The 12,116-nt window shown below is 36.4% G+C and overlaps 1 protein-coding gene across 2 annotated transcripts; it reads left to right on the forward strand.

Moving 5' to 3' along the window:
- The first annotated feature begins 781 nt into the window (after window positions 1-781).
- On the forward strand, window positions 782-9,014 carry LOC118808404. Of its 2 annotated transcripts, XM_036571063.1 has the most exons (6): window positions 782-846; window positions 1,691-2,041; window positions 7,209-7,367; window positions 7,523-7,572; window positions 8,310-8,808; window positions 8,990-9,014. In XM_036571063.1, exons 1-5 carry the CDS (start codon window positions 810-812, stop codon window positions 8,352-8,354), a joined length of 642 nt encoding a protein of 213 aa, XP_036426956.1. In that variant the 5' UTR covers window positions 782-809; the 3' UTR covers window positions 8,355-8,808; window positions 8,990-9,014. The 2 variants fall into 2 exon arrangements, with proteins under 2 accessions (XP_036426956.1, XP_036426955.1); XM_036571062.1 differs by lacking the exons at window positions 8,310-8,808; window positions 8,990-9,014 and having other exon boundaries at window positions 7,523-8,002.
- The last annotated feature ends 3,102 nt before the right edge of the window (window positions 9,015-12,116 follow it).

The following is a 12,116-nucleotide window of genomic DNA, read 5'->3' on the forward strand; positions in this document are numbered from 1 at the left end:
CATACTGCCATGACAGGCATGAGAAATGTTTATGATCTATTTATGTCTTACCTGTGATGACTTGATGCAGTGAGGTAATGTTCCATTGTCCATGCATTAGAAGTGCCAAATTCACCGAAAACTGACGTGTTTAACTTTGGTGCATAGAAAATGATATACTTTACAGTACAGAATCTCACTTTTAAATGCTTTCAGCTTCATCTTTTAATCCCAACTGGAGCTTCAAACTCAAACACTAGTGTGCTGATAACAAACTAAAGTCTTGTGGCAATAGCAGATTGCAGTGAGTGGCGGGCTGAGGAAAAGAAAGCAGGGCTTGATTTGCCATAATACACTTACAGTGCTCATAGAAAACAAATCAAATTTATGTATGTGAAAGATTCAGCTTAAATGTTCTTTGCTGATTTTCATTGGCTACGCCCCTGGTGGTGCTACTATGACTCTATCAGGCACAGTGCTGTTGGACATCACTGTTAGGATAAACTGGTACACCATCAAAACCACAAAAGGGGGCAACTGACCACATAAGAAGCTAAACTATAAATGCTGTGAATCATTATCTGGCTAAATGTTTATGAGCTGCAGTGTTTCATGGTGAGTTTGATTTTGGTACTGGGTCAACATGGTTTGGGCCAGTGAACATGCCAACCACGAAGGATATGCACATCCGTTCTGTCAATCAAAAAGCACACAAACAATCCAGCCAATAGATGTGCATCATACCATATATGGTCATTGTGGTTAGCCAAAGTGTGAGCTTTGTTTGAACATCTAAGAAAAACAGACCTGCACACTACAGGACTAGCAACATGGAGAGAATTTCTTTTGCGATACTTATTTTACACAGTAAGTATAGTTGAGAGTCAGAGTAAGTCATATTTCTATGGATATATAACTGTGTGTTTCTGCAACTACAGCAGTTTTGGCTGTCCATGTTTTTAGAAATCAGTGAAAATGTCTTTACAGCGGCATGTCTTTACAATAACAGAGTGTTGTGGTAAGGACATACAGTTGTATGCAAATTTTGTCAAATTTTGCTTTGTTTTTCTGAAAATACATGAAAATAAGTTAAGACATCTTCTACAAATAACACACATCTGCACATTTCAATACACAATTATTGTTTATTTGGCAAATCTAACATATTGAAATATTTTACATAAAATATAGACTGTGTAGAAGTTATGGTGTGTTTTATGTTTCATGTTTCATGTTTCCAATATACTAAATTTAGTATTGATGCAAGATGCAGTTTCAGTTTTGAAAGGATGTCATTTTGTAATTCAATAACTTTGTTTTATGCATTTGAAGATTTAAATCACAGATGTGGAACATGAATAAAGAGCATCATTTTACCCAAAATATACTTCATAAATGAAATTAACTCATTACATTTCACAAACGTTTTGTGTGTGACATTGTGTTATGACACTAATGAAATACACTAAAACTGTGAACGTATATCCACAAATTTGTAGCTGAGACCTAAAATTAGCTGTTAGTGCAGAATCACACAACTATGTATTACATATGTAGTATGTGGATAAATGGTTGACTCACATGTAATAATACAACTTATGATTACAGTTATGTGCTTGCGTTTGTCACAAAAAGTCTTAGGCTGTAAGTAAATCAGCAGTTTTGTTAAGAAAAATAAGAATCTCTCTAATCAGAACTATGTCTCTTTTAGTCTCCTTTAGTCAGGCATCACAAGCTGTGAGTGCAGTGCAAGCACAACGAAGGAATGAGCTCAAACTGCCATGCAGTGAGAAGCATGCGGACAGGACAGTATGGTATGGACAGAAGTGCAATGAGCACCCCTTCATCATCATCGCTGTCATTGGCACAGATCGAACTCAAACGGATCCAATATTCATTCAAGGTCATGACTCAAGATTTGAATTGAAATGGGAGTCAAATACAGCGTCATTTGGCCTGACAATCAAGAATTTTACAGATGCTGATCAAGGATTCTACTACTGCAGTGTAGGAGATGGTAGTTACACAATGATTGCATCTGGATACACTGTGACCCTTGAAGGTAACTATTCTGCATTATTTGAGCTGTGTACAGTACTGCGCTGTACTGTAAAAAATACTGTACTGTAATTTTTAATTTCCAGTCAAAACTGTCAATACACACATTTTTCAGCATCAGGAAAAAAGAGAAAATGTTTAACAGAAATTACACAGAAGCCTCAACAGCTAAACATAATATCACATTTTCAGTATTTAGTGTGTTCACCCTTTGCTTTTACTGCAGCTTTAATTCTTTTAAGGAGACTTGCTTTCACTTTTTCAAAGAAATGCACAGTGACATTTTTTCACACCTCCAAAGTTCAGTCTCAGAAGTTTGTTGTTTTTTTTTTTGCTTCTCACAATCCAAATAATCTCAAACACATTCAATGATTTTGAGGTCTGGACTCTGGGGTGGTCAGTCCATTGCTCTGAGAACACAAGTAGCTTCTAGCAGTTTAATTTGCATATTTTCTTCCTTTTTGTACATTTGAACATTCTCAGTAACAGCTTCTTGATGGCTACACATCCTCTTAGACCCATAACACTGAGTTATCCTTTCACAGTTGAAGGATGGACAGAAACACCTGTAGATTTTTTTTACATTCGACATTTCACATTTGCCACATTTCACATTCTCCTCTCTCTCAAAGATTAAAGCTTGAAGTACTGTTTACCTGATAGTGACAGTTGTGTTAGTCTACCAGGTCTTGCAGGGTGGTTAGAAGTCCCATTTTCTTTGTAACTTAAAATAATATTTTGAAATCTAGTTTTGGAAAGTCCTGTTTTTCACCTAATTCCTTTTGACTTTCCCCTTCCTTATGCAAGTGTATTATTGACTAACTTGTACTTAATGGTCATTTTGACTGGAAATGAATAAATGAAGTGTCGTTTCTAACTTTTGGACAGTACTATAGAAAGAATGTAAAATGTTGAAATTCTAGGTGAAAAGGATAATATTAATAACCAACATTCCATTAAAAAAAACATACACTGTAACAAAAGGTTACAATGTGTGCAATGCTTAGTGAAAACAACTTTAGATAAGATTGGGTGTTTCCCCCTGAAAGGTGTCAAGCTCTGAAAGGACTGAACAACCATCCTCTGTAGTGGTGCTCTGCTGACCATTTTATAAAAAAAGTCCAGCATCTCATTCACAAATCTTGGCCCTGAGTTTGGTTTGACTTGCACCTCTTTGGGGAGATGAGAAGCCAAAGAGGGAGTTCTCTGGTGCTTTTGGGGACACCAGTTCAGTGGAATGTGAGTAGTGTGAGTGTCTAAGCAGCTACCACTTCCCCTCTCTCTGTACTCTGGTCTATGTAAAGACCTGTATAAAGTATATCATGACCAAATGTTTTCAGAGTGTCTTGGGAGATTACTGCCTTAAGTCAAATGTTACTGGCATGAGTAATCACCACGGATGGTTGTTTGGAGCTGCCTGGTGCCTTTTGTGCCTGGAGTAGATCTTTATAAGAGCGTTGAAGGCTTTCTATTGCTCAAGTCCACAACAGCCAACTTTCCATTAATAGTTAAAGAAGTTAATGAAGGGGTACTGCCACCATGGCAAATAAGAGGCCAAAACCTCTGCTCTCTGCATCAGTTGCTATATAGATGTTCATTTAGGCCCATCAACCAGATCATCATCCAGGTACACCAGAGTTTTTGGGTATGCTTTACAGAAGTTGAACAGCTCAAATGTGGAAAGGGGCATTGCATATCTCAAATGGAATAACAGTAAACTGCCAAAGGCCTGTTTCTGCAGTGAAGCCTATAGCCGCAGATGCAGCAATCTGATCTTACAGCTCAGATTTCTGAGAAGTCAGTACATGTCCTTACCTGTGGCATCATTGAGAAAATGGACATCTCTGATTGGACAGGTGTGGTGATAGGGGTTGATTCCAGGAATTTCATTTTAGTATGTTACCAAGGGAATATCATCCAGGCGCTTGGTGACTTGGAAGAACGGCCTGAAGTCATTCTACATGTACATTTATCATTCAGGTGTTTCCTGCTGTGCTTCCACACTAATGGGGTTATACCATGGACAGCAGCTTGCAATGTTAAAGTCACCTTTAAACTGAAAGGGTATGCCCAGTCTCTTCTCCTTTACAAAACATAGTCACCTCTACTTACCTCTCTCTTCTTCTTCAGCCTCTACGTCCCTCCCTCAGAGGCTCTCTTACTGCCTGCAATGTAACTGGCAGAGAAAGTCCCTCAAAAACCTGTGCTGCTGATAGGTTGAAACCAGATTAGAAGGCGCATACTAAATGCATCAGCAAGTTTTCAGCTGCTTGTTTTCTTCTGCAACCTATAGCTAAATGAGTAATTTATTACTCTTTTTTGTTGTTTTATTAAAGCCCATGACTGTATCCTGGGTAGAGACCAAAGTGCCCTTTGTAAATCTAAATAGAGCATTTGGTAGCTTATGATCTCTGGTGATCTCAAAATATATGTCAAATAGATATAAATGGAATATTTTTACCCCGAACACGGCAGACCCTCTTCCTCCAGTTGTGAAGAGCTCTTTTGACCACTGTTCATAGAAAAGCTGTGGGCTATCCAGATCCATTTGACATCCTTTGTGTTAACGCCACCCCATACCATAAGCTGCCAAAAGGGCATGTAAAGGTGTCAGGACTGTAGAAGTGTTATAGGTGGTGGGCTGTTCTGAATATCAGTTTTTGAGTTGATCTATCTCTGGCTCAGTAGTATTACATACTCCATTTTTTAGTAATTGAAATGGCCAGGCAAAACCAGGCAAACACCATCAGCTACTAAACAAAATGGCCAACAAAATGTCTTACATTGTCTTTTTTTCTCTTAGTCAGTGAATCACTATCAGCGAAGTGAACCACAGTGGTAAACAACTTGAAAGTTGTGTTAGCCCAGAGGGTCAATCTGGTTAGATACACTAGATATAACTATTATAGCACTATTTAAAGATTTGTGATAACATTTATGAGAACAATTAATAATTTTATCAATTTATCATACCACAGGGGTTGGAACCAGGCCAATGACTAAACTGGCTGACAGACGAGTGGCATGTGGGTTATATCGCTAATCTTACAGTTTTTTTATTGCAGCACAAATAAAAAAAATATATTTAATAGGTAGCATGTGATCACAGTTGTCATGCTATTTACAATCCTTTGCTTTCTACAAATGTCTTCTCTTTCCTCCTCTGTGCTTGTTTGTCGTTTTTATGAATTTTTAACTGATTCCCATCCCTTCCTACCCACACTGTATGTTTCTGTATCCTGTTTATTTATGGTTTCTTCTGTGCATGGTAAAGTTTTTCTTTGCTGAGTCCATGCCGTGATTTCCACTACAGAATCATGTCTGTTTTTAACGCAGTGCTGCCCGAGGGCCCAATCATCACAGCCAGCAAATATTGGATTTCTCTGGATTCTCTGAATCTTTTAATGATAATGTTTCTTAGATAATGAAATGCCCAAGTTCTTTGCTGTTTTACGTTGAGAAATGTTGTTCTTGAATTGTTGCACTTTTTGCCTACAGTCCTTTACATAGTGGTGGACCCCTCTTTACTTCTGAGAGACTCAGTCTCTCTGGGATGCTCTTTTTATACCTAATCATGTTACTGACCTGTTGCCAATTAATCTAATTAGTTGTGACATGTTTTTTAGTATTACAAAACGTTATCCATCTTTTGTTGCCCCTGTCCGAACTTTTTTGAAATTTGTTGCTGGCGTCAAATTCAAAATGGACATATATTAAAAAAAATAAATAAATAAATACTATTTCTAAGTTTCAACATTTGATTTGTTATCTTTGTACTATTTTCAATTAAATACAGAGTTTAAATTAATTTATACAGCATTGCATTCTGTTTGCACAGCGACCCAACTTTTTTGGAAATGGGGTTGTACATAAAACTGTGGATCTTCCATGATTCCAACAGTTATCAGTGTTTCTGAGGTGACTGCTATGATTGATTGAGTATTTCTGTAGTAAGAACACCAGTGTTGATGTTTTGATAGAATGAATGTATTTTGAGATGGTCCATCTGAAATTCTTTGTCATGCTAATATTTCCATGGATTTATTTTCAGAGGGTTAACATGCACGTTTGGAAAGATTGAGACAACACAATGTACAGGTACTGCCGGACACTATGTATGAACCGGAGATTCCCATGAACGCAGACAGACATCTTTCTTCATGTATAGAAAAATGAATACAAACATATATGAACATGATGATGTTGTTTATTAGGAAATGTTCTAGGCTGTCATCACCTGTGACTGCTGCTGCCTTTGCAAGTAAGACAGCAGCGTAACGTGAGTAACATGTGAAAAATAAGTCAAAGATGTGTTTAGATGTCATCAAGTATGTGAGCATCGGCTCAGGAGACGACACGGAACACATAGCACATACAGACGAATGCTTTCTTATTTTGAACAGGCACTTCAACAGACAGTGAAATGCCCAACCCAGTGCTACCCCAACTTGAAACCAAGGAGGGTAGACACTTCCAACACTCTCCACCCTCCTCAGTTCCAATTACTCTAATTAACTCCAAACTAAACCACCCAGCACCAAGAGCAGTAAGAACAAACTGACCTTTTTAACCCGGAGTATGGTACGCTTCGAGAGCCACTTTGCATGGCCACATCCCCTAAGCTCCTCACAGCTGCGTATAATATAGCATTAAAAGGTGTTTTTTTTTTTTTTTGCAGCGTTCTGCAGTGATCCATGTGTAATCATGTTTAGGCTCATGTGTTGTTCTGCCCAGACAACTAATCTGATTGGCCTGCTTCCTCTCGATGTATCATAGATGAGCTCTGATTGGAGCGCTGTGTAGATGTCCTGCCATTTTGACTATTTACAATTTAATCTTTTAGAAAAATGTGCGCAAATCTTTATTTCCAACATTTTTTACCATTTTAACAGGAATATTTCAGATGTAAATACGAAAAAGAATGTGGCTCTTTGCCAGGGATCAATGAAATGTTTTCAAGGCTCAGCCTACAGCCTTTTAGTACTGTAGAGGTGTTAGTACAGTTGGTGGAGAAAGTGATCATAGTAATTGAGAAACCGAGGCATGATAATATTTCATTTGTGTCTACACATTTGAATCAAGTAAATTCATTAAGTAAATGCATTATTTTTTTTAGTGCAGGTGATTTTAACGTACAGAAAAAACTTGAATGTTTTTTGTTTCCTCTACAGAGGAGGTAAACACACCCACAAAGCCCTCAGTCCCGGCAAATGCAAGTGTCACGTTGGAATTACGTCAAGAAAATGGACACCAGCATTGGCAAAGACAGGCTATTTGGCCTTTAGTCTCTCTTATCGTGTCTGGAATAGCGTTGTTGGGTATTTATCAAAGTAAGTAGTTTTTAATTACTCATGCAACAAAATTTGAATTTTAAAACAGTGTAGTTTTACAAATCCAAACAACCGGTATAATAACTTATAAAATGCCATTTTTAGCAAGTATATAGTTTACAAATTAGTTTTTTCTTGTAAATGTTTTTTTTCAGTACAAAAGCAACCGAGGAGGAAAAAGCAAACAACACATGATGAAATTAAGGTGTGTGGACCAAACACTCAACACTGTCATTCAAGAATACTAAATTTCATGCAAAATGTCTCAGTGGTTGCTGACGTATGTTTATTATTGACTGTTTGAGGTCTATTCATTTCAAAGTGTAGTTTATAGGCCAGCAAGACCAAGGTGTGTTCTCTAGGGTGTAGGTTTTTATTATTAGAGCTGAAGATGCAATTTGGAAAATTAGATAATAAAGTCAGCAAAGATAATAACAATCTACAGCACACTACACTGCAGTTCCTATTGAGTTATTTTAACATATCATTGCTGTCAGAACACAACACTGAGTGTATTTACATGCACTTAATAATCCTGTTATTATCAGATTTCTGTGGTTATCTAACTGGTCACATATACTAGGCCTAGAAATCTGATTAAAAAATCTGACAAAGAGAGCTTGATTTTAGCTCAGTGATAGGGTTTTTCAGCTAAAATATCTATATTTTATTCATTTTAATGCATTTGAAACCTTCTACAAATGAAGATTACATTACATATATATAACGTTAATATAAGATGGTTTAGTCCCAATTTTTTTGTTTTATAAATGTTTGTGTACCATCGTTGGTATCAGCATCAACAAATATGTACATGAAGAACACAGAATATCAGCAACCTCCCACGATTCCTACACTGGTGCATCCCTATTGTAAACAAATCATTTCCAAACGCTCTGTGCCTTTTTGTGATTTACTGATCTATAATGTTGTATTTTACAGCAACATGAAGGAGTTTACACAACAGTTTACTTCACATCATGTTGAACAGAATTTCTTCTTTGCCATCAAAATTTTGCAAGACAAAGCTTCAGTGTTTCAATGAACCTTAAATAAAAGTGAGATCTTTCAACACCACAGGTTTTAACAGTGCTTAACGTCATTAATACATACATCTGATATGTGTGTGTGTGTGTGTGTTCTATTGAAATCAGTGACTACAGTCAACTATAAGACTGTATTATTGTACCATTATGTAATTATGTATGTAATCATTACTGTGTTTAAATTCCATAGTAACTGTGACAGGAAACAAAGCTCAAAACAAAAGGGCATGAAACAAAAGTGTGTGTGTGTAAAGAAAAAATGAGAGAGGAACAGATATGTTCTTTCACACCTTCTAACCTCAAATGTTCCAACCACAATTCTGATGCAGCTGCCCAGTAGCTTTTACAGAAAAGCAAACCTGAGGAAATGACACATTAACCTCTCTGAATTCCAGGTAAATTCAGACACAGTACTAAATGTTAAAATTATATCAAGTTATATAATAGAAGTTTGCAACCAGATTACAGATTCATATTTTTTATCTACTAATTTTTTAAATACATATTTTTAGACACTGTTTAACGTTTTAATCAAATACACAGTAGGGTCACTGAGAAGTCACTGATACGTTTCAGGACCGCCGTGATTGGAAGACAAGACAGGAAGGAAAGTTAGTGTTACAATGCCCCACCACCCATCGTGGTTCTTTATACAGTCATATGTAAAAGTAAGGACACCCCTGGTCAAATAACATGTTTTGTTGATTTTCTAAGTGAAAATAAGATAACATGTCTTCAACAGAGAACACACTTAAATGTAACATTTTCCTGCACATTTTTAACAGTTTAACATATTGAAAAAACATGAAATGTAAAATGTGCCATAACTTTTGCACACTTCACATCATGTTTGATTTCTCCACAAAGTCAACAAATAAACAGCAACTTCATAGACATGCTATGGTGATGCTTTTGGAATGGGATGTCCAATAAGCTCATATAGCTGTAATGATCAGTGTCTACATACTTGTAGTAGCCATGTAGTGTAGCTTACAAAGCAACGCACAAAATTATCAGCACAAGCAGAACATCTCTTCAAAGCAGGGATTAAATTTTTAGTGCAGATCCACATCACACACCTCCCAGACTTGATTCAGCAGGTATTTGGTGGAGCCGTCATTCACATCTAAAATAAATGTATATACATTATATCTGTAATTATGTTTCATAAAACACCACAGTCATATTTTCTACAAACAATGCACTACATCCACATACAAAATGCTGCAAATCTGACTAAAAAGTAGCAAGCTATGTGATTTCAAGTGAATCAAATATACATCATTCCATTGCACAGTCCAGTTCATGTTTAGCTCCGCTTTGGAAGTAGCTAGTGTTACTGGACAGAGGCATCAGACATCCTCAAGGAAGGTCAGTATTCTCCAGTGTTCTGTCAATATTCTTAAAAGTTTGAGTTAATCTTTTGATGGTTTCAGATCATGAGGGCCTCAGACATTTTAATTGTCATATAAAGATTGCACTTCTTACACAAATGTAATTAAAATGACTTTATATAAATAAAAGCCAAATAAAAACAGCATATAAAAACATAAGAAATAAATTAAATGTATAAATATTAAAATAAGTTCAAAGTCTAGAAAGAAAGTGCTTTGACTGTATAAGGCTAAACAATCTAGAGGCTTAGTGTAATGTGCATGTGGAGGCCGCGTGTGTCTGAGGCAGGCAGTGTGGCTGAGGCAGCAGCGGCGATCTTTAACCTCAGGCAGGCCGATGCTGGTGTGAAAATGTTCCAACCACTGTAGACACCAAACACGAAAATGAAACTTTGGCCAAACGAGACAGGATTTGACCTCATACATTCAGACAATCATAGAACAAAAAAACGTGGGCGGTCTCATCAGTTAAACAGTTAGTGGAAAAAAAAAAACTGAGCACATTTTATATGAATACTCCAGAGTTTGGAGTATAGAATGTGGTAATATCATAACATGTATTGCAATCATATTATCAGTAAGAAAGACAAAGAAAAGTGTATCATAGCACTCTTATTATACAAAGCTCAGTCTTCAGATTTTCAGTAATGTATGTAGACAAAATTTAGCACAGAAAACAAATTGAAATGGTGTGTCTGGTGTTCTGCTTCTCCTCATACACCATTATCTTCATTATAGTGATGGCATTATGTGGGAACAACTCATAGACCATCTGTGAAAATGAACATAATTAATACATTTTCAAACTTCATGTGTAATTAAATCATTAGGATGTAAACAAAGTCACTCAGAGTGATTTGATGTGAAATCAGCAATTCTAGAGTCAGAATTGTTCACAAATATGAACCAGACATCTGTAGTGTTTAAAATCATGGAAAATCAAACTTCCCTTGACTTTTTTAAAAATGTATAAACATTGTTGAAGTTTCAAAACGTACTGTTCACACACTAGTCAATACAGTCCGTCTATGGAATCTACACTTCAAAAATGGCCCATTTTGAATTAATTATTTTTGTGATGTCACAAGAATCAACTCCTTTTCATTCATCCACCCATTCAGTCTATAGCAGTTTAGCTCCGCCCACTGACACAAAGTTACAAAGAGTGTTTCAGCCTGGACAGATTTTTGAATGATGCACACTATAGCACAGCCAATCAGAACAGAGCTCATTTTCATATATCAGTCTTAAAAACAATAAGTACAACAGCCTGTTTTTAATTCCAGGGGATTAACAAAAGTGGGAAATAAGTATGTTTTTGGGTATATAAAACCCACAAACATAAATAAACCTCAATTCAAGAAAGACAGTGAATGATACGAGGTGTCTAAAAGCTGCATAAAATAGTTTGATAATTAAAAATCTGAGGTCTGAGACATTGTTTTATGATGGTTTTGATGAAAGATTTTGGCATAAAACGTAATTAAATGAATAAAATAATTTATGGCAGAAAGGTACATTGAGGACATCATTAGGCAAAATAGTCCCAAAAGAAAACTTAGTTTTTTCTAATTTATCACTATTTTATTACTATTAACATTACATACAAAACTCAGAAGGCATGTGCAGGCTTACTGGTCATTTCAGGCAGTAAATAAAATGGCTAGTTGATAAGTGTGCACTCTACCACGATAAATACAATTTAGTTTCACAGTCACATCTCTTGAATATGAAATAAATCATAAAACTATTTAACAATTTGACTGGAGTTCAAAAATCAGCATCAAACGCATGTAAACAAATCAACAGCAGCAGCTACGACCAATAGATTTTCATCTGACCATTTATGGTAACCTTGATGCAGGACGCCAGTATAAAACCCTCTCAATCTGACTGAATGCAGACAAAATGGAGGTGGTCTTTGTTACTGTGATGGTTTTACATTGTAAGTACACTTGCAAATAATATTTACATAACAGATATAATTAGATATTAGAATGGTTAGTATTTACCATAATGTCAGTAATAACAGGCAGTAAGTCTACGTTTGTATATTTTGTTTCTCAGTGTTTTGCTGTGTCGAGGTTACTCCTGTTACAACAGAGGAGACGCAGGTAAGATATCAAATTAAAACACCGAGCGTCAGAATCATCAGGACTGGAGACGCTGTGGATCTGTGCTGTGATAAAAATCACAGGGACAAAACTATGTGGTACGGACAGAAATACAACAGGGCACCATTTATCATAATTTCAGCTGAGATTACCTCAGGACACAAGGAACGTCCACCTGTCAAGTTCTACTGGGGC

This window comes from Colossoma macropomum, unplaced genomic scaffold, assembly GCF_904425465.1.
Source record: "Colossoma macropomum unplaced genomic scaffold, Colossoma_macropomum, whole genome shotgun sequence".
Taxonomy (NCBI): domain Eukaryota; kingdom Metazoa; phylum Chordata; class Actinopteri; order Characiformes; family Serrasalmidae; genus Colossoma; species Colossoma macropomum.

Bases quoted from the DNA above. Each gene is read 5' to 3' on its own strand.
- LOC118808404 (XM_036571062.1), top strand. From the start codon at position 810: ATGGAGAGAATTTCTTTTGCGATACTTATTTTACACA. The intron at 847-1,690 runs GTAAGTATAGTT...TGTCTCTTTTAG, and splicing joins TGCGATACTTATTTTACACA to TCTCCTTTAGTCAGGCATCA. The intron at 2,042-7,208 runs GTAACTATTCTG...TTTCCTCTACAG, and splicing joins ATACACTGTGACCCTTGAAG to AGGAGGTAAACACACCCACA.